Source organism: Hyperolius riggenbachi, chromosome 3 (assembly GCF_040937935.1).
Source record: "Hyperolius riggenbachi isolate aHypRig1 chromosome 3, aHypRig1.pri, whole genome shotgun sequence".
NCBI classification, from domain to species: Eukaryota; Metazoa; Chordata; class Amphibia; order Anura; family Hyperoliidae; genus Hyperolius; species Hyperolius riggenbachi.
Window position 1 is genome coordinate 166,271,204 of NC_090648.1, and position 23,285 is coordinate 166,294,488.

At 46.0% G+C, this 23,285-nt stretch overlaps 1 protein-coding gene across 3 annotated transcripts in view; it reads right to left on the minus strand.

The window, feature by feature from the left end:
* Positions 1–23,285, minus strand: part of RLBP1 (retinaldehyde binding protein 1) — an 81,524-nt gene that overhangs the window by 43,639 nt on the left and 14,600 nt on the right. For all 3 annotated transcript variants that reach the window (XM_068275192.1, XM_068275195.1, XM_068275193.1), the window contains exons 3-4: positions 12,161–12,289; positions 3,761–3,965 (exon numbers count right to left, since the gene is read on the minus strand). In XM_068275192.1, coding sequence (XP_068131293.1) covers positions 3,761–3,965; positions 12,161–12,289 — 334 coding nt within the window. The remainder of the gene's footprint in view (positions 1–3,760; positions 3,966–12,160; positions 12,290–23,285) is intronic.

The following is a 23,285-nucleotide window of genomic DNA, read 5'->3' on the forward strand; positions in this document are numbered from 1 at the left end:
TGGGATCAAGTCGCTGATGGCGCCTTCACTGCGACTCACCATGTTTGTCACCTCCTCAAACGGCCGCATGAGCCTGCAGGCATTTCGCATGAGTGTCCACTGTCTAGTACTTTGGCCAGAACATCCCCAGCGCCCCAGAGCATGTCCTTTCACCGTAGCTTTACAGATACTGTTTGACGGCTTTCTCCTGCTGTAGCAGGCGGTCAAACATCAGGAGCGTTGAATTCCAGCGAGTTGGGCTATCGCCTGATCAAGCGCCTCACCGGCAAGTTGTTTCTCCGCTGAATATCAGCCAAGCGTGCCATGGCCGTGTAAGACCGCCTAAAATACCCACACACCTTCCTGGACTGCTTCAGGAAGTCCTGTAAGCCTGGGTACTTACACACAAATCTCTGAATTATTAGATTCAGCACATGTGCCATGCAGGATACATGTGTCAACTTTTCCAAATTCAAAGCCGAAATGAGATCGCTGCCGTTGTCACACACCACGTTGCCGATCTCCAATTGGTGCGGGGTCAGCTACTGATACACCTGTTTGTTAAGAGCAGCCAGGAGAGCTGCTCCAGTGTGACTCTCCGCTTTGAGGCAAGACATGTCTAAGATGGCGTGACACTGTCGTACCTGGCATGCTGCATAGGCCCTGGGGAGCTGGGGCTGTGTAGCTGGAGAGGAGATCACAGCAACAGTAGAGTAGCACTGTCACTCAGCCAAGGAGGAGGACGATAGCGAAGAGGAGTAGGAGGAGAAGGAGAGGACATGGCAGCAGCCCTGCCTGCAAGCCGTGGAGGTGTCACAACTAGGTCCGCTGCACAGCCACGTACTTCCTGCTTGCCAGTGGTCACCAGGTTGACCCAATGGGCTGTGTAAGTAATGTATCTGCCCTGACCGTGCTTTGCAGACCAGGCATCCGTGGTCAGATGGACCCTTGACCCAACGCTGTGTGCCAGAGATGACACCACTTGCCTTTCAACTTCATCGTACAGTTTGGGTATGGCTTTTTTTGAGAAATAATTGTGGCCTGGTATCTTCCACTGCGGTGTCCCAATCTCCACAAATTTTTGGAAGGCCTCAGAGTCCACCAGCTGGTATGGTAACAGCTGGCGAGCTAACAGTTCCGCCAAGCCAGCTGTCAGACGCCGGGCAAGGGGGTGACTGGCAGACATTGGCTTCTTCCACTTAAAGATTTCCCTCATGGACACCTGGCTGCTGCTGTGGGCGGAGCAAACCTTACAACCATAGTGCCGCCTAACTCAGACTTATGAGGTGGTGTAACTTGCTTAGCGCCTTCATCTTGTTGTAACAATAATGGCTGTGAATCAGTTAATTCCCCACCAAATAACTCCTGCAAAGTGTCAAATGTAGCGGATTTGGTGCTTGTACTAGCGCTGGTGGCTGCAGAAGATGAGGTGTTCTTTGTTAAATAGTCAACTACGTCCTAACAATCTTCGGAGTTGATGGCACATGCCTTCTTCTGAGCACTGTACTTTGGTCCAGGGCCGCACGAAATCACTTCAGGCACGACCTCGAACAGACCTGCCGGGTGGCCTGCCTCTAGGTCTGCCTCTGCCTGTTTTGTCCATATCGGGGGGGATGAAGTGAAAGGTATGCACTGACTTTAATACAATGTGCAGTCACACAGGTGCAGTGAACAGGTATGCAGTGACTGGTATTACAAATGTGCAGCTGTCACACACACAGGTACCGTGAACAGGTATGCAGTGACTGGTATATAATATAACACTGCGTGCGGTCACACGGGTGCACTGAACAGGTATGAAGTGACTGGTATTACAAATGTGCAGCTGTCACCCACACAGGTGCAGTGAACAAGTATGCAGTGACTGGTATATAATATAACACTGCGTGCTGTCAAGCAGGTGCACTGAGCAGGTATGCAGTGACTGGTATCAATACAATGTGCAGCTGTCACACACACAGGTACCGTGAAAAGGTATACAGTGACTGGTATATAATATAACACTGTGTGCGGTCACACAGGTGCAGTGAACAGGTATGCAGTGACTGGTATTACAAATGTGCAGCTGTCACACACACAGGTACAGTGAACAGGTATGCAGTGACTGGTATCAATACAATGTGCAGCTGTCACAAACACAGGTACCGTGAACAGGTATGCAGTGACTGGTATTACCACACAGGGACCATGAACAGGTATGCAGTGACTGGTATATAATATAACACTGCGTGTTGTCACGCAGGTGCACTGAACAGGTATGCAGTGACTGGTATCAGTACAACGTGTAGCTGTCACACACACAGGTACCGTGAACAGGTATGCAGCGACTGGTATTACAAATGTGCAACTGTCACACACATGCAGTGAAAAGGTAGGCACTGAATGTGTTGGGCCTGGCACAGTAGGAATTAGCAAGGGCCAGCTGCGACTGACTGACAGGGCTGTATATGCAAGTGTCAGTGGGAGACACACACACACACACACACACACACACACACACACACACAGATCATAAGAACAACATTAGCTCTCAAAAGAGCTGTTGTGGGGTGCTTTTTAGCAATAAGTATCAGCAAGGAGCAAGCTAACAAGCCTAAGAAGGGCCTAAAGCCCCGTCTACACCATAAGAGGTTGTAGCGATCCGGCGGCTCGATTAGCCGCCGGATCGCCTCCTGCGCGTACCCGCCGCGTCCCCGCTCGCCGCGCGTGCACCGCATTCGATTCCCCGCTCGTGCCCGCTCGTCCCCGCCGGCGCCGCTTATCTTCTGCTCGATTCCCTGCCATTGTCCCCTAGCGGGGAGCGAGCAGGGAATCGGCGGAAGCAAGATCCGTCCTGTCGGATCTTATCAATCGAGCCGCATCAGCGGCTCGATTGATAAGGATCATCGGAGCCTCATCTACCCGTGTAGATGAGGCTTAACTAAGCTTTCCCTAATCTGTGCCGCAACCTCTCTCCCTTCTCTCACTAACTACGCAGAACACAGATTGAGGAAATGGCCAACACTGCTGCTTTTATACGGGAAGGGGGGGGGGGGGGCTCCAGGAGGGAGTGCAGCCTGATTGGCTACCATGTGTCTGCTGACTGTGGTGTAGAGGGTCAAAGTTTAGCCTAATGATGTAGTATAGTGGGCGGGTCGAACTCGCATATAGTTCGTGGAACCACTGATGTTTGCGCGAATCAGTTTGCCGGTGAACCGTTCGGGCCATCTCTACCCCTCAGAGGAGCTCACAATCTAACCCCTACCATAGTCGTATGTCTATGTATGTATCGTGTAGTGCATGTATCATAGTCTAGGGCCAATTTATTGGGAAGCCAATTTACTTATCTGTATGTTTTTGGGATGTGTCAGAAAACTGGAATACCCATAGGAAACCCACGCAAACACAGGGAGAACATACTGTACAAACTCCATGCAGATAGTGCCCTGGCTGGGATTCTAACCAGGAACCAATCGCTACAAGGCGAGAGTTCTAAGCACTACTCCAGCGTGCTTCCCAAATCTGCCTATATCTGAAGAAATAGTACCAGTGCAGTGATAGTACCAGTGCCTACTGCCAGCTGCTATTGTGTGGATTGTGGCAGACCCTTGTGCATCCTCCCAACTTCAATCTCCTTTCATTTCAATGCGGTACATGTTTGGGTTCTGCCGAAAGTCAAATGTTTTGCCCAGTATGGCCAAATTGCTCTTGAACTGAATTAGGCAGTATTTGTCCAACACTAATAATAGGCTCAGCTGAACCAACATTATAATGCACTTAACAAGATGACAATCTCCCTTACCTTTTATAAGGTCATACGCTCGGGGTACATCAAATTTACGTGCCCGGATGAATCGAAGAAAGAAGCCATCTTCCTTGGCGGACACCTTCTCTGCTACAGCCTTGCACAGGTCATCTCCAGAGCTGGCTTTCTCCTTCACCAGGTCCCTAAGCTCCTTCACTGCTGATTCTCTGTTCTCATCTGTCTCATTTAATTCATCTTTAGCCTTACGGGGGAATGGGAACAAGTTAAAAATAGCTTAAATAGTAAAAAATATACATCACCAGTCTGTGTGAAGCTATCAATAGCACCAATAGTCTACCCCCCTAATATTAATTTGGACCGTCATATAATATAGATTTGCATTTAGACTGTTTTTCTGAATTTAAGACATCAATGGCATATTTAATAAGGTATTACAAGGAGCAATGATTATGTACAAATTAAATTCATGGATTGCTGCAGGTTACTGGACTTTTTACATGTTTTCTTCAGCCAATTAAAAGAACACTTTGCCCATAACTGATAAATGTGTGTTTAAAAGATAACTTCATGGTAAGCTATTATTTGTCAGTTTTAATATCAGCAAGTACAACATCTGCAATTAAAGCAAACCAAAATTGACAATAACAATTTATTGTATGTGTAGTACTTATGGTAAATATAACCATTTTGGAGTCTCATATTTTTATATTTAGTTTAAGGGTTGAATTTCTACCACTGAATTCTAAACAGCAGCCATGACAATATGATGTAAATTCTGCTTTATTCAGCTGCAAAACAACAGAAATAATAGCTGTTCAAGCTGTAGAGCCCTTTCTTGTTATCAACAGTGTTTCCTTAGTGCTTTGGCTCCTGTTTATTACTTCTAAGGAGAATCCAGGCTGAATTTGAAAGCTGTTTTAGGGGTGTTGTGTGTGGAGCTAATTAAGTTACCGAAGGTACAGCAGTCAGGGCTTTCATATATGAAATATAAAGATCTATAAAGGGACAAGTGCTGGCAGTGAATGATAAAATTAGACAATTGGATGGTATATAAATTAGTTAGGTCACTCAAATTAATAAATAAAGGGTAAAAGGCCTTATTCAATTCACTTTTTCTCCTAGGAGATAATTTTTCATGTTCTGTTTAAATAACTTTTAAAAGGAACCCGAGCTGTGATATCTAAGGCCCCGTTCACACACGGATGTCCGGACCGCACCGTATCCGGACCGGACCTGATCCGTACGGTTCCTATCCGGATCCGGTCCGGATCCGGTCCGTTTGCATCCGGTTTCCGTGCGGTGTGAACACGGTTGCGGTCCGGATCCGGTTTCTTAAGGAGATAACAACCTGTAAATACCTGGGGTCTGGGAGGTCAGCAGAAGGGTCTGGGGTCATTGTTGGAGACAGGTGGACGTGTGGAGACCATCCGTGGATACAGAGACTGCTGTTGGGACCATGGATCCAGGCATTTTTCGTATACCTGGGAATTCTCTGTTGTTCGCCTCCTCGTTATTAGACTTATATCAGACATGTTGCTGCCTAGAGCTCCAGCATGAAATCGCTGCTGCCCCACTCTGTGAACTCCATGTGGTCCCCATCCAAAATGCATAGGAAGTGGGGTAGAACGTCCGGTTTTTGTAGCCAGTGTGTTGTGCGCTCTCCGGTTCTCATTACTTTGTATTGGCCGGATGGTGCAGTCCGGCTCCGCCCCGGATACGGCTGCCGGAGGAGCCGGACCAAAAAATAGCGCATGTTGGAACGGACGCCGGAGTCCGGATCCGGTCCGGATCCGGTCCGGCAGAACGGACGCATGTGAACGGACGCATAGGCTTTCATTGCTATTGCCGTGCGTCCGTTCCGTCCGTTCTGCAAGCGGTCCGGCTCCGGCACGGCGATTCCGGACGGCCACCGCTAATGTGAACCGGGCCTAAGGAAGCTGCCATATTTTTTTTCGTTTTAAACAATACCAAATTCCTGGCAGTCCTGATCTTTCTGGTCAGTAGAGTTGTCGCAAACCTCCGATTTTGGTTCACAAACCTCGAACACGCAAAAAAAGTTTGCGAACATGCAAACTTTTCGAACCACCATAGACTTCATTGGGCAGGCAAACTTTCAAAACTACACACATTAATTGTGGCCACTAAAGTGATGGAAAAGAGGTTTCAAGGGTCTAACACCTGGAGGGGGGCATGGTGGAGTGGGATAGATGCCAAAAGTCCCGGGGAAAAATCCGAATTTGACGCACAGCAGGGTTTAGGGGCAGAAATCACATTTTATTGCTAAATTGGAGGCCTAAAGTTCTTTAAAACACCTTGCATGTGTATACATCAATCAGTTAGGGCCCTTTTCCACTAGCAATCGCAATCACAAATCACAAACGCCAGCGATTGCGATTGCGATTTTTCATTAATTGTGTTATGTGATTGCGATTTGTGATTTTCATTTGCATTGCATTATCATTGTAAAAATCGCTCCAGCAAGCGATTGCGATTTGCGATTAGCGATTTCCAAATCGAATCACTGTAGTGGAAAATACTTCTCGTGATTTCTATGATAAAGTAACAACTCTAGCGATTTAAAAATCACTAGCGATTTGCGATTTTGCGATTCAGCAATCACAATCGCTCTAGTGGAAAAGGGCCCTTAGTGTAATTAGTGTACTGCTTCACACTGACAGACTAAACTCACTGTGTAACGCACTGCAAACAGCTGTTTGTGTAGTGACGGCCGTGCTGGACTGGTGCGCACTATGGCGAGAGTTCAGGCGATGGCGGTTTTAAAGCCCATATGGTCAGGCTGAGGTAGCTGAATGACAGAACAAAAGTGACTGAATTTGGTCTGTCCATAATGAAGCAACAACCTTATCTTGGGTCAGGTGCGCCCCCCAACCCCAACACACTCATTTAGCCGGTTATTGCTTCATTGTGATACGCAAACCCCTTCACCGCGGCAAGGTAACAATCACAAAGGGAAATTGACACATGTACATGCCTTTTGTTTTGTTGTTGCAGCCGCAGTGCAGCCAGAAAAATTAGGCAGGCATGTACACGCACCAGAAAACTAGCAGCGGCCTTAAAAATTCAGGAATCCACCTGGAGTCCTGGAACCTGTTGGTGGTGGCGAAGAAGGCAGACACACGGCGTGCAGGCAGAGATGCTGTGTGTGGGGACTGACTTAGTCTTCGGGCAGGCAGTAGCCCTCCGAGATCCATGCCTCATTCATTTTGATAAAGGTGAAGTACTGAACACTTTTGTGACCTAGGCGACTTCTCGTCTCAGTGACAATGCCTCCAGCTGCGCTGAAGGTCCTTTCTGACAGGACGCTTGAGGCAGGGCAAGACAGAAGTTGGATGGCAAATTGGGACAGCTCTGGCCACAGGTCAAGCCTGCGCACCCAGTAGTCCAAGGGTTCATCGCTGCTCACAGTGTCTACATCCACACTCAAAGAGAACCAGAGAGGAGGACAGAAAAGATTTTATACATACCGCCAGTCGGCCAGTCATTACCGCCAGTCGGCCAGCGGACGCGGCCAATTGTCCGCATCACAGGGGCTCCCTCCATACACTTACGCTTGTGGCTGCCTACTGCGCAGCCGCAATGTGTAAGGGTATGGAGGGAGCCCCCTTTGATGCGGACAATTGGCCGCGTCCGCTGGAAGTGACGGGACCCGGTAGCGGCGATAGAGGAAGCGGAGGAGTGCGGCGTGGGAGCGATCCAGGCTTATGGGGCTGGAAGAAGCCCCAGGTATGTATGAAATCTTTTTCTATTTTCAGGCTCCATTCCTCTCTGGTTCCCTTTAAAGCCAGGGAGTCGGCTACCTGCCGGTCCAGGCATTGCTCATCCTTAATGCTGCAAAGACTGTTGAGTTGGTTGTGGATTTCAGGAAGCGTCCTCCCCCACTTGACCCGATCTTCATCGCAGGCACAGAGGTCACCAGAGTATCAAGTGTTCGGTTCTTGGGCACTACCATCACCAATGACTTGAGATGGAGGGAAAACACCACTAAATGCCAAAAGAAGGCTCAGCAACGGCTGTTCTTCCAAAGAAAGCTAAGGAAGTTTGTCATGCCGCAGGAGTTGATGTCAAGCTTCTACACTGCCACCATCGAGTCTATCCTGTGCTCCTCCATCATCGTCTGGTATAGTGGTGCCACCACAAGCGACAAGTACAGACAACATAGAGTTATCAATGCCACAGAAAGAATTATCGGTACACCCTTGCCACCACTGGACCTCCTCCATGCTTCCAGGCTGAGAACAAGGGCAAATAGGATCACGCAAGACCCCCTCCACCCCGGCGGTCGCTTTTTCAACCGCATGCGCTCCGACCACCGCTATAGAGCTATTTCCACCCAAACCTCCAGACATAGAAACTCCTTTTTCCCCCAAGCAGTGCGCCTTCTGAACTCAAGCCATGCACACAGCAAAACTAAATAGCAGGTCTGTCACCCAGACCTAAATAGCCTGTATGTACTTAACCTGGGGCAATTCTTCATTTCATTAGAACTTGCTCCTACGACTAATTAACCAAATAGAAGGACCAGCTGCTACCAGCTGCTACGTTCTACGTCTGTTCATTTTGCACATGTACTTGCACTACTATGTTTTCAATGCCTGCATCGGTTCTTCAATGCATTTCTGTATTGCTACTTGCTAGTTATGTTCTGTTGTTGTTGTTCTTTCACTATGCTCTATGCCAATGTGTACCACAAATAATTCCGGGTGCGGCAACTGCTGCACTTGGCGAAATAAATTGATTCTGATTCTGGATCCGGAATGGCTAAGGCGAGGCGTTAGACTAAAGAATGTCCGCATGTCCGACATCACCATGAGATCGCTAGAGCGTCCTGTCCTTGCCTGTGTGGACATGGGAGGAGGAGGAAGATTACTGGCAGTGGCACCTTTATTCTGTTGTGCTGTGACATCACTCTTAAACGCATTGTAAAGCATAGTTGCCAGCTTGTTCTGCAAGTGCTGCATCCTTTCTGCCTTCTGGTGATTTAGAAACATCTCCACCACTTTGTGCTTATACCGAAACAAGCATGCAGCTAATCTTGTCAGATTTGTCATAGACATCTGATCTGCATGCTTGTTCAGGGTCTATAGCTTAAAGTATTAGAGGCAGAGTATCAGCAGGACAACCAGGCAATGTGCAATATTTAAAAGGAAATGAACATGTCTCCACATCACTCTCACCTTGGGTTAACTTTAAGCACTCTTCAATTGAATAAGTACAAAAAAGAAGGTGCGAATTGGACAGCATGCCACCGAAAAGGTAGGCAGCGTATCCCCATGCAGCTTGCAAGATGGGAAACTCTGATAATCTGTTTATAGTGGAAACAGGCCCTAAAGGATCATACACACGACACGTTCAACAAAAGTCATTTAAATGCACAATTATCCAACAGTTGGATTGACTTGAGCTCCATCTTATTAGCTCCATCATGATTTTTTACTGCAGCCGGAGAAAATCCAGATCAAGCAGAGGAATGTTGTTTAGGGGATTAAGAAAAGTTTGAAAAATATCGCTTCTTGGCTGTTTGTTAATATGGGCATTAAAGAGACACTGAAGCGAAAAAAATAATAATGATATAATGATTTGTATGTGTAGTACAGATAAGAAATAAAACATTAGGAGCAGAGACATGAGTCTAATATTGTTTCCAGCAGGGGCGTAACTAGAAATCATTGGGCCCCCCTGCAAAAATTTGCATGGGGCCCTGCCACCCCTCCCATAGGTGCCAAATAATCGTAATGGGGCAGCGTTTCACTATAATATAATTCTAATGGGGCAGCGTTTCACCATAAAATAATCGTAATGCAGCAATGTTTCACCAGAAATTAATCGTAAAGTGGGCTGCATTTCACCACAAAATAATCATAAAGTGGGCAGCATTTCACCATAAAATAATCATAAAGTGGGCAGCAGTCACCATAAAATAATCGTAAAGTGGGCAGCAGTCATCAGAAAATAATCGTAATGTGGGCAGCAGTCACCAGAAAATAATCGTAAAGTGGGCAGCAGTCACCAGAAAATCGTAATGTGGGCAGCATTCACCAGAAAATCGCAATGTGGGCAGCAGTCATCAAAAAATTGCAATGTGGGCAGCATTCACCAGAAAATCGTAATGTGGGCAGCATTCACCAGAAAATCGTAATGTGGGCAGCATTCACCAGAAAATTGTAATGTGGGCAGCATTCACCAGAAAATTGTAATGTGGGCAGCATTCACCAGAAAATCGTAATGTGGGCAGCATTCACCAGAAAATCACAATGTGGGCAGCAGTCACCAGAAAATCGTAATGTGGGCAGCAGTCACCAGAAAATCGCAATGTGGGCAGCAGTCACCAGAAAATCGCAATGTGGGCAGTAGTCACCAGAAAATCGTAATGTGGGCAGCATTCACCAGAAAATCGCAATGTGGGCAGCAGTCACCAGAAAATCGTAATGTGGGCAGCATTCACCAAAAAATCGCAATGTGGGCAGCATTCACCAGAAAATCGCAATGTGGGCAGCATTCACCAGAAAATCGTAATGTGGGCAGCATTCACCAGAAAAATCGCAATTTGGGCAGCATTCACCAGAAAATCGCAATGTGGGCAGCATTCACCAGAAAATCGTAATGTGGGCAGCAGTCACCAGAAAATCGTAATGTGGGCAGCAGTCACCAGAAAATTGTAATGTAGGCAGCATTCACCAGAAAATCGTAATGTGGACAGCATTCTCCAGAAAAATCGCAATTTGGGCAGCATTCACCAGAAAATCACAATGTGGGCAGCATTCACCAGAAAATCGTAATGTGGGCAGCAGTCACCAGAAAATCGTAATGTGGGCAGCAGTCACCAGAAAATTGTAATGTGGGCAGCATTCACCAGAAAATCAAAATGTGGGCAGCATTTACCAGAAAATCGTAATGTAGACAGCATTCACCAGACAATCGCAATGTGGGCAGCATTCACCAGAAAATCGTAATGTGGGCAGCAGTCACCAGAAAATCGTAATGTGGGCAGCAGTCACCAGAAAATCGTAATGTGGGCAGCATTCACCAGAAAATTCGCAATGCGGGCAGCAGTCACCAGAAAATCGTAATGTGGGCAGCAGTCACCAGAAAATCGTAATGTGGGCAGCAGTCACCAGAAAATCGCAATGTGGGCAGCAGTCACCAGAAAATCGCAATGTGGGCAGCATTCACCAGAAAATCGTAATGTGGGCAGCAGTCACCAGAAAATCGTAATGTGGGCAGCAGTCACCAGAAAATCGTAATGTGGGCAGCATTCACCAGAAAATCGTAATGTGGGCAGCAGTCACCAGAAAATCATAATGTTGGGCAGCATTCAACAGAAAATCGCAGTTTGGGCAGCAGTTACCAGAAAATAATCGCAATGTGGGCAGCAGTCACCAGAAAATCGTAATGTGGGGAGCAGTCACCAGAAAATCGAAATGTGAGCAGCAGTCACCAGAAAATCGTAATGTAGGCAGCATTCACCGGAAAATCGTACAGTGGGCAGCAGTCACCAGAAAATCGTACAGTGGGCAGCAGTCACCAGAAAATCGCACAGTGGGCAGCAGTCACCAGAAAGAAATGCACCTGTAAAAAAAAAACACAATTCACTCACCTGGCAGAAGTCTCCTCTCCCAGCCTCTTGCGCACAGCTCCCCCGACGATCCTCCAGCAGCAAATCTCCCGCGCTGACAGGAAGAGCAGGGCTACGGGAAGATGGCGCACAAAGCCCTGTACTGGAGACACAAATAGGCTCCAGTGTAGGGCTTCAGACTCCATCTTTCTGTAGCCCTGATCTGCCTCCCGGGAGACTGCAGGCTGCGGGGAATGAACTGGTGCGGCATCTGTTAGACGCAGTGGCTAGTTCCACAGCTGGCTGGGGGGTCCCACAATCGGGGGGTGTTGCGGAAACGCTCCCCCTGCACATGGCAGGCGGGCCCCAGAGGCCCCCATGCAGCTAATGGGGTTGTATTCTCAGTAGTTACGCCAGTGGTTTCCAGTACATGAAGAGTTAAGAAACTCCAGCTGTTATCTATGCAAAAGAGCCATTGAGCTCCACAACTTTGAAAATCACAGAGAGCTCTGTCTTCTGAAGCTTTTTATCTCAAGTGTCTGGCACTGTATTTTTTTTTTCAGCAGAGGATAGGTCAAATGTTCACTAGCCTGCTCTGTAAAATCATTTACAATGCTGAGTAGTGTGTAAACTGCAAATATTAGAGATTGATGCAATGTTATTAAAAAAAAACTATATAACTGAAAATAAAAATACGAGAATATTGTCTTTGATACTAATGTTCTAGTAATTATCCGTACTACACAACCAATTCATTATATCATAATTTTTTTCCGCTTCAGTGTCTCTTTCAAAGTATGCAGAATGGGAGCGAAGATTCTTTTTAAATATGTTATTTTATTTTCCCGTTTTATAGAGCTTACCTTCTGCATTGTGTGTTCTGGCACCTTTTCACATTTGCCAAACACTGCACCATGGTCTTTGGTCGTCAGACGTTCTAATTTGGCACGGAGGGATTGTTCCTCCTCAGATACTATACGATATGTTCCCGTCTGAAAGTAGAGAACAAATAACATCGATGCCTCCCAAACAAACTCACAATTTTATTACTTGATACCGGCTGCAACCACTCTGTAGCAAGGCCGTGCTTAGCTTCTACTGAATCTGGAAGATGTGAAACTAAAGTACATATATCAGCCCTTCATTTTGTAAAAATAAAGTAAACTAAATGATTACATTCATTCCTCTCTATTCACGCACTATTCATGGACTAAAATACCATCTACGAAGGATTTCCATTTTATTCATTTCATCATTCATTAAATGCCACCTAACATTTCCTTCCGTGCCATTAATATATTTTGAACGAATTTGTTGTTTTTATTATTTTATACATGGTGGCTGAGTAGTCTATAGGCCTGTATTGCCATCTTGGAAATTACATTGATTTCCTACCAAGGCTACAATGTACATGGAGATTTCATGTTTTTCTAATTTGCATAGTTTTGCCTCTGCTCCAGTTCTCTCCTGGATCCTTAAAAGGTTGTGGTAACTGCTTTCCCACAAAATGGGCCATAAAGCATGGAAGGGGCTATGGGTACATTTGAATTAAAGGGAGAGCTGTGAATGATGTCGTTGTCTGCAAAGGACTGTTAAGGCTAGCCTGGTAGAAATGTTCACCTCAAATAGCAGGCATGAGGCTGGAGAGCACATGAAGCTTAGCAAAGAGGTTGCATGGTGCCCAAATTGGTCAAAGGGATGGAAGCAGAAAAGGATTAACCTGCTGAGCGGTCTGGACGAGCTCAGCTCGTCCAACACCGCCAGAGGCTGCCGCTCAGGCCCTGCTGGGCCGATTTTTGTCAAATAAAAAGCAGCACACGCAGCCGGCACTTTGCCAGCCGCGTGTGCTGCCTGATCGCGCTAAGGGCTGGATCGGAGGCGGCTGACGTCAGGACGTCGGCTGACGTCGATGACGTCACTCCGCTCGTCGCTATGGCGACGATATAAGCAAAACAAGGAAGGCCGCTCATTGCGGCCTTCCTTGTTTATTCTGGGCGCCGGAGGCGATCGGAAGATCGCCTCCGGAGCGCCCTCTAGTGGGCTTTCATGCAGCCAACTTTCAGTTGGCTGCATGAAATAGTTTTTTTTTTATTTAAAAAAAACCCTCCCGCAGCCACCCTGGCGATTTAATCAGAACGCCAGGGTGGTTAATATGAAATGGGGCCCTAGGCAAGATGGCATTTTTTGCCCACCGCTGATAGTCACCTGGTTTTTTTTTTAGTAAGGCCTCATTCACATCTACTCAGCGCAGTTGGCTGTGTCATCAGAATGCACGCCATCTGCGCCGCTAACCGCTGCTCTGCTGATCCCATCCATTGACAGTGATGCGATCAGCTCTGCGCTTGCGGGCAAAATGCAGGCAGCAGTACGCAAGCACATCATAGCGCATCGTACTGCTGCGCAGCGCAGTAGATGTGAATGGTAGAAGGGTTGTCTATGCCCTTCTGCTGTTCCTGCATGTCACCACGTCATATGCACTTCCAAATGCACACGGAAGTGCGTATGATGTGAACGAGGCCTCAGATTTGGTGGGGGCTAACATCCACCAGGCCCCTAAACTCTCTCCAGGCCCTATGTAACTGCCTATATTTGCTTTATGGATGATCCAGCAGGTCTCACTTCTCAGGAAATGTTAGATAAACTTGCTTATTAAGCTTGGGAAAATCAACACCTTAGAACGGACATGATTAACATGTATAAATGCATTAGGGCAATACAAAAGCGTGGCAGATGAGCTTTTTGTCCCTAGGCTTTTAAAAAAGTTTTTGATGTCTACTTAGAAAATTCTAAGTATTTGAAAATGTCCAGGCTTTGAGCATGATGGATAGGCCAGGGCCGGTTTAGGCAACAATGGGGCCCCAGGGCAAAATAAACCTGCCCCCCTCCCCCCCAACAGATACCCCAGAACAAAAATCGGCATTAAGGGACCTTTTTTGCAGCTGGTATAGTCAGGGTGTGAAGCCCCAATCGGTTGGACTCCACATTCTGGCTACCCCAGCCAGGAGGGGGACCCCACATAATTTTTTTTTTAATTCCCACACGCTAAACATAAAAAAAAATTGGGAAAATAGGAAAAAATGCCAGGGATCTTCATACAGCCATATTGCGGCTGTATAGCGATTCCTGGCCAAAGCGCTGCGGCTGCGTATGGGCCCCCTGGAAACCCCGTCAGGAAATGTATTGCTCTCTTTTGATACATGTAAAAATACACTACCATTAGGTTTGCTACTAAAAGTGACATTTACCGCATTTAAAAGTATACTTTTTTCCTTCGAAACTTCAAAATCTATTTTCTCAAAAACTATAAGGTCTTTTTGAAAAAGTTTTTTCCTCTTATTCCCAATAATCTCCTTAACATATCCTGAAAATTTAGGGTTTCTAGCATTTAAGGTGGATTTGCTATTAACCAATAAAGTCGGCAGGTTTTTAAATGTGTATTTTTTTTCCTTTGAAACTTTAAAATCGATTTTCTCAAAAACTATAAGGTCGATTTGAAATTTTTTTTTTTCCTCTTGTAGCTCTGGGGCCCTGGGCCAGTTGCCTCTTTTGCCTCTATGGTAGCGCCGGCCCTGGGATAGGCTGTAGAAGAGAGTTCCAAAATAGAAATGAGAAGTCCTGGATGTGAAAGTGAGAGAAGATGACCAAGCTGGATAACAAGAGGGTGTCTTGGGAGGAGCGAAGGTTCCCAGATGGATATCTGGAGATATTTACAATGCGAGTACAGGTGGTCACTGGGAGGTAAGAGACTCTCCACAATGGTGAATCAGGCAGTAATATCCTAGTGCCTTACTCTACTTTATGCATAAACATAATACTCATCCTATATCATGAGCATCAAAATCCTCGAAGAAGTCTAACCTTATCTTCACCCCTCTAAAATATGCTTAACGTGCTCATTCACGGTATAATTGTCATAACTTATTGACTTTCCAATTTGATAATTGTAATTGAATTAATTGAAATTAGATGGTGTTGATGTTCACAATACAATGACTGTATTATCAATTGGTTTCCCTGTCTGTGGCCTGTGGTTAATTGATGGCATCTGAAATGATCTGAACGGTTACGATTTCCAACCCATTTATGATTGCAATCTATGATTTCCAATCTTTTCCTTCTGATCTCTATAATAGGATTGGAAAGCACCTTAACATTAACCTTTGCCACAGCATTATGCCTAATCACAGTCTACTACCCTCGTATGGACATTAACCCTCACCTTATAGTATTCAAACAATAACTATCCTGCCTGGCCTATTGATTACAGGACCTGTATTGGGAAGTACTGTGTGCCATAATCTTGGTGCTGAAAGAACCTGTTCCACATCCACACAGAAACATCTCCAATTTACGACATAGATACTGAAGCCAAGAACCACCTGTCATTATACATAAACTTTAGGGAGAACAAAAGGCTTCTGTAGTGCAGAATGAGAATTCACAAAAGGTAGTGTAACAGGCAATCCCGTGACTTGCCTCTCAGGAACATCACACAGTTATGGCTGCTTTATGAGCACAGCTTTGTTGACATATATAATCTCAATTTCTACAACTGTATTGCTTTGTCCGTGTTACATTAAAGAACATTATAATTTGTAGATTAGTTTGAATTAAACGTAATAGCAAGCTTTCCAGTTTTTTTTGTTTCTTTACTAATTTTGGCTAGAATATGGAAGCTATTGCTGATATAAGGTTTTCGTAGTGTATATTTCTCTGTTCACTTTTCTTGGCAACACCACGAGGACCATGGACATTGGAAATAGTGGATTTTGCTGCCTGACAGTTGGACAGAGGCCCGGTCTGCCCATGATGCCAAGTGAGGCAACTTCCTCAGGCAGACTGGGGGCAACACCAGGCAGAAAAAGGAAGGGAAGAGAGTGCCTGGCCAACCTATACTGGGGCAACTGTACCTGGCTAACCTATACTGGGGGCAACTGTACCTAGCTACCAATACTGGGGGCACCTATACCTGGTTACCTACCTATAATGAGGGTATTTTTGGGGGGCTCACCGACAGCTATGACGTGCGGTAAAAATTGTCGGATGCTGTGCAATCATTCCAATTGGGGGGGGGGGGGGGGGCGCATCCTCACAACTTTGCCTCAGGCAGCAAAAAGTCTAGAAGTTTATGTAAGCTTCCAGTATGACAACTATCAGAAATCCCTATAGATGAGGGCACATCACAATATAATACTTTCAGGTTAGGTTATTATTATTAGGTTATTATTAGACAGCACGTAGAGACTTATAATTAGCATTAGGGTTAGTTGGATGCTTAGGGTTGGTGTTAAGCATTTGACAGCAAAAAAAAGTTAACATTAGGCTCTAGGTTAAAGAAAACCTGTCAGTGGGTTAGGGCATATACCCTGTTGACATGGTTGAATATAGTAAAATGAGTGCCACCACTGTCACTGCAATCAGTGTACACACTTAGGGCTGGATTTCTGGAAAGGCCACAGAGGCCCGGGCCTTGGTTGACTGCTTCTCAAGGGATGGCTGGAGATGGAAGAGGAGTTGCTGAATATGGAATTGAAAAGGGAGGCTGCAGATGAGGAGCAACATATTGAATAGAAAGGATTCTTCTCAAGGGAGCTGTACATATAAAGAGGTGGCTGCTGTACATGAATGAAACATATGGATGAGGGGGCTACACATGCCATGGGAGAGGTGCTGTCCCACATGAATAGGGAGCAACAGACAGGGGGCGTGGCCAGCAGCCGAGGCAGATGGACGTGTGTTAGCTCTGCTCTGCACCCTCCGGCTGCATTTGCCCGATACACGCTTGTCACAGCACAACCCGAAGACGCTCTTCAGCCTGGCAGAGACCCCCAGTACGCCTAGTACCCAGATGGGTGGCCGCCGCACCGACAAAAACACGGAGAATAAGGCTCCTAAACCGGCCCCGGCCTCCAGCAGCAAACACAAGATGGCGCACGGACAGTCGAGTGCAGCCTCCCCGACTTCATCCACGGGTGAGAGCAGCCTCGCCTCGCAGCAACAACAAGCGGAGCGCAAAACCCAGAAACAGCAAGCCTCAGACAAAGGCAAAACACCCGGGAGCAGGAATCAGCAACCTACCTCCTCCTCCGCCAAGACAGCCAAGATGGCGCCCGAGCCTCCCCGCGCTGAGTCCCCAGACCTGGCATCCGAAGCAAGCAGCTCAGCCTCCATGTCGCTGATAGTACAGGAACAGCGGCAATCCGGAACCACCATACAAGGTACTGGGGACATAGCAGACAGGGACAGGGTCCTTTTAGAACAATTTGAACTAATTCTACAGCGAAAGCTGGACGAGGCCTCAGCCCGCATAACCCACCAGCTCAAGAGAGAGATAAGGGAACTAGGGGCCCGAACAAATGCACTAGAACAAAGAATGGACAATGCTACTGTGGTCTTAGACGCACACGAGAAAGATATAGAGGCAGTACAGTCAGACACGCAGCTGAACCAGCTTAAATTAGAAGACTTTGAGAACAGAGCCAGACGGGTCAACCTCCGGATCCGTGGGATCCCTGAATCAGTAACTGATCTGACCTCAACCATTACAGCACTGTTTCAGGAACTAGATCCTACTATCCCAATAGAAAGACTAGAATTCGACCGGATCCACAGAGCCCTCACTCAACTAAAACCTAATGGTCCACCCCGGGATATTCTAGTTAAGCCCACCTATTACAATACTAAAGAAGCCCTGTTACGAGCAGCAAGAGATAAAGATAACTTAACCTTTCAAGATCACTCCTATCAGATCTTTACCGACCTGGCCCCGGCTACAATTCAGAGAAGAAGGGCAATGAAGCCAATCTTACAGATCCTGATGGCACACAAAATTAGATACAAATGGGGGTTCCCCTTTAAATTGATTTTCACTTATCGTAACAAGCAAGTGTCTGTAACGTCTCCAGAAGAGGCCCAAAAACAACTTGAAGCACTGCACTTATGTCTACCAGCTGGATCCCCTGCCCGCAGCACAACTTCAGCACGCTCTGCGCCTTTATGGGAAACGGTTAAAGCACGGCGTACCACTTCGAGGAGACGGGATCCCTCACGTTCTCCCTCGAGGATGTCTGATCCTGGGTGAAAATGGGTCATCACTAGACTCTGGATCTAACACTGTCAGGTCCTCCTGGCACTAGATTTTTTTCTGCTTTAGGTTTTGAACCCTCCGTTCTTTATCCCTCTACCACACGGAACGCTAATTGACACTAGACAAAAGGCGGAACCTACCAGGAGGGGAAAGCCTGCTTTTGTTCTGTTCTGTTTCTTTTTTACTGATCCTTTAATTCACTATAACACTCTATGGTCTATGAAATAGGACCGGTCAGGTTAAAACCTCATTTAAGAGGTATTCAGTACAGAATTTTAACAAAGCTGAAGACCTCTTGTTGATCAAAAGAACTGTTTATAAGGCTGTTGTGTTGTATTGTTTTGTTAAAATGTGACAAGCATCTTATATTTTAGATCTACTTGTACAAGTTTTAAAGTTAAGCTATGCAGCCGGGGGGGGGGGGACACCGGACCCCCGCCGAACTTTTGGCTAATTCCCAAGTACAACAGGGAATGACCCTGGCTCTCCCTGTGTTTCCTGAACACAGCGACAGCCATTTAAACAAAATGTTCTGCCTCCCACTGGTTGGACTCCTACCAGGGGGACGCGCTTTAATGTTACTCCTTTCCTTTTTCTCCTTTGTTCTTCTTTTCCCCTTCTCTTCCTACCCTCTACTTCCGTATGTTTCCAACACTTCCTCGAGGTCACTGGTCCCAAGAGTAGGAGAGGTATATAGAGCCCCAACTAAAAAAGAGAGTCACTATGGCATCATTTGATACAACAAGGGGACTCACAATAATATCCCATAATGTGCAAGGCTTCAACGCCCCAAAGAAAAGAACCAAGGCCTTTAATTATTACAAGTCCTGTAAAGCGGACATAGTCTGCTTACAGGAAACAAGATTTTCTGTCTCCTCCCACCCCTCTTTCCTCAGTTACCACTTCCCGCAGACCTACAGCTCCTGGGCACGTGAGAAAGTGAGGGGAGTGACCATAGCATTCCGTAGGGGTCTACCATTCAAATGTACAAAATGTATATCCGACCCAACCGGGAGATATGTACTGTTGGTGGGATCACTGGGAGACACAAACCTCACCCTGGTTTCATACTATGCCCCCAACACCTTCCAAGAGCGCTTTCTCTCTCACCTAGTACAAGTAATAAATCAACATAGCACAGGTACTCTCATACTCTGTGGTGACACAAATGCAGTACTAGACGAGGCTCTTGACAGATCAAAACCTACTAGTCAAACTACACTACCTAAACCTATAGGAACGCCAAGCCCCTCAGCAATCAATGCCCTATTCCGTTCACAAAGTCTTTTCGACGCCTGGAGAGAGTTTAACCCCACAACCAAAGATTTTACATTCTACTCTAACCCACATAATAGCTTTTGCCGAATAGATCATCTCTTTTTGCACCAGCAACTCCTCTCCAATATAACTAGAGCTAAAATTCTTACGGTCACCTGGTCTGATCATAGCCCCCTTTTAATTCAACTCTCCTCCTTGGCCCCCAGGAAATCATCCTATAGATGGCGTATGAACGATTCGTTACTCTCAGACCCAGACTCTTTAAACAAAATCAGAACCTATTTAGAAGAATATGTGGAGGAGAATGGCGAATCAGTTACATCCCCCATCACACTGTGGGAGGCCTTAAAAGTGACAGTGAGAGGACGAATTATAGGTTTAGCCGCACATAAGAAAAAACAAAGGCAGAAAGAGATACTTGATCTCACTGCCAGACTAGAACAAGCAGAGGCAGCTTGGAAAATTAACCCCACTGCTTCTCTAAAAAAAGATAGAGAGCGTTTACGAACTCAGCTAGATCTCAGACTCACTGACAACGCAGAAAAACAACTACGTTGGCAGAAAAACCGATACTATAGATGGGCTAACAAATGTAGCACTTTACTAGCCAACAAACTAAAGCACAGAATATATAAACCCCCCACGTTGTCAGTCCGTCTACCCACAGGACAAACTACTCTAGATCCGCAAAAAATAACGCAAGGCTTCCAGAATTTCTTAAACAAACTTTATTCCGCCCCAGACTCTCCTCCCATAGAGGAAACTAAAGCCTTTTTAGACTCTATAGTCCTCCCCCAAATCCCCGCAGACTTAATAGACCAACTAAATAGGGATATAACATCAGAGGAAGTCTCAGTGGCAATCAAATCCCTCAAGACTTCTAAAACACCAGGACCAGACGGCTTCTCAGGCCTATTTTACAAAAAATTTGCAACAGCATTAAGCCCTCTCCTTGTCCCTCTCTTTAACGCCTATAAAAGAGGCCAAACTCCACACCCCAGCTCACTGCAAGCTGATATAGCAATGATCCCAAAGACTGATCAAGAACCTTTAGAACCACAACAGTTCAGACCTATATCCCTACTGAACATAGATCACAAACTGTTGGGGAAAATCTTGGCCACTCGAGTCAACAGATTTTTAGCTGAGATAATCCACAAAGATCAATCAGGCTTTGTACCTGGGCGCCAAGCGTCTGACGCTACTTTCCGTGCAATTCAAATCACCGAGCTACTACATACACGAAAGATTCCCGGCCTATATCTTTCACTCGATATCTATAAGGCCTTTGATCAAGTCTCTTGGGACTATTTATACGCAGTACTGGATAAATGGGGACTAGGGGGCTCTTTCACCACCTGGATCAAAATTTTATATTCAAGCCCATCAGCCAGTATACACTATGCAGGCTCCGCATCTCCCTTATTTCAAATCCACAGAGGCACCCGCCAAGGTTGCCCTATATCGCCCATCCTTTTTATTATGGCCATAGAACCCCTGGCAGCGGCCATTCGACAGCACGAGAATATAAAAGGAGTAGAACTAGCGGGAGTACAGCATAAGCTGAATCTTTTTGCAGATGATCTGCTGCTGTTTATCACACAGCCTCAAACCACCATTCCAACATTAATGTCCCTTTTATCCAAATTCTCCTTAATCTCGGGACTCCAGATTAATGCTAGTAAGTCCAAAATGCTTAATATCACCTTATCGCCAGAAATTTGCAACTCTCTAAGATCCCAATATCACTTCGAGAGGGCAGACCCTAGTCTGGAATACTTGGGAATCAACCTCACTTCTTCACACGATACACTTTTCAGGTACAACTATTACCCACTGGCCAAAACAATCACACATTCCTTAACCCAGTGGTCCCCCTATGGCCTATCCTGGTTGGGTCGGATAAACTCTGTCAAAATGACACTTCTCCCTAGACTTTTATATTACTTCAGGTTGTTACCTGTCCGAATCCCCCCTCACTTTCTCAGAATGCTACAGAACAAACTCAACAGATTTATTTGGAACAACGCCTCTCCAAGGGTGTGTAAGAGCACACTGTACATACACAAAAGAGAGGGAGGGTTGGGAGTTCCTAACCTCACCAACTATTATAAGGCGGCCCAATTGAATCATTTTCTAGACCTGTACAAGGGATCCAAAATGCCAGCTTGGACCCTATTTGATATACCTACAGCAGCCCCTCAATCGGTACAAACTCCCATGTGGTTACCCAAACAATCCCGCCCCACAGGCCTGAGTGTCGTGATGCGTCACTGCCTCTCAGTATGGGACACAGTTCGCTACTCTCAAAATTTAATGTCACCAACCCTACCACTCTTATTGATCATAGATAACCCCTTGTTTCTTCCAGCCTATGAAAACTCAAGAAGTTTCAGATGGTGGAGAGACCAAGGACTAGAACAGATCAAATCACTCACTAACAATTCCGGAATACTGTCATGGGAAAACCTAAGAGAGAGATACCAGATACCACAGCAAGAAAAGTTCCGTTACTTACAATTAAAACACTGGTTGAAATCCTTTTTCCCATCACAGACTCAATTCCCGATAGTTCTCACTAGATTTGAGAGACTCTGCGCTCTAGAACCCTTTGCTAAGGGAGCAATCTCAACTCTGTACACTCTACTGAATGATCCACCAGGATCCTTTCAGCATAAGTATGCCAAAAAGTGGGAGACTGATCTCAAGGGGACAAAATCAAAAGAGGAATGGGAGTCAATCTGGGCCACCACATCCAAACTATCTCTAAATTTATCTCTAGTAGAATCGGCCTACAAGGTAATGCAAAGATGGTACTGGGTCCCGGCCAGGCTCCACTATATTTCTGGGACAAACTCAGGTCTCTGTTTTCGAGGCTGCCAAACGAAAGGAGACATGCTCCATATTTTTTGGACATGTCCAATGATATCCAGATTCTGGTCTCGTATATACAGGATGCTGCAAATTTTGTTTAAAAAGACAATCACCAAAGACCCATGGTCTGCTCTTCTGCACTGTAAAATTGAATCCCTCACGAAATATCAAAACGCATTAGCCCATTTTATCTTCGTGGCAGCCTCGCAGACAATCGCAAAAGCCTGGAAAACCCAATTTGTCTCCTTTGAGGAACTGAAAAACAGGGTATCAGCCTATATGGTTCAAGAACAGATGGCCGGGGCCTTGGAAGATAGAGTAGCCAAATACCATAAAATATGGGACACATGGAACCACTTTATCTCCTCAGCCTCTACCTAGTGACTAGATACGAATTTTATACCTATCATACCGCTCTCCTGCAGATTGGAGTAGAGACCTCAAACCCCCTATCCATCTCCAAACCCCCCCCCCCCCCCCCCACCATTCTTCCTACCTCTAGCCCCTTTTTCTCCACACCCACCTTTGTGTGTACTCTGTACGTTTTGTGTTAGGGGCTCCGGCCCACTCTTCAGAATAGAGTCAAGACATGACCTATAAAGCAAATGACCCTAGCAGAAGATGGAAAATCTGATAAACCTACTATATCACTGCTGCACACTGTTGTATCCTGACTTAACTGTTGTGATTTGCAAGTCTTACTTGCACAGATTTATACAATGTTAAATGAAAAACTTTCAATAAAAATT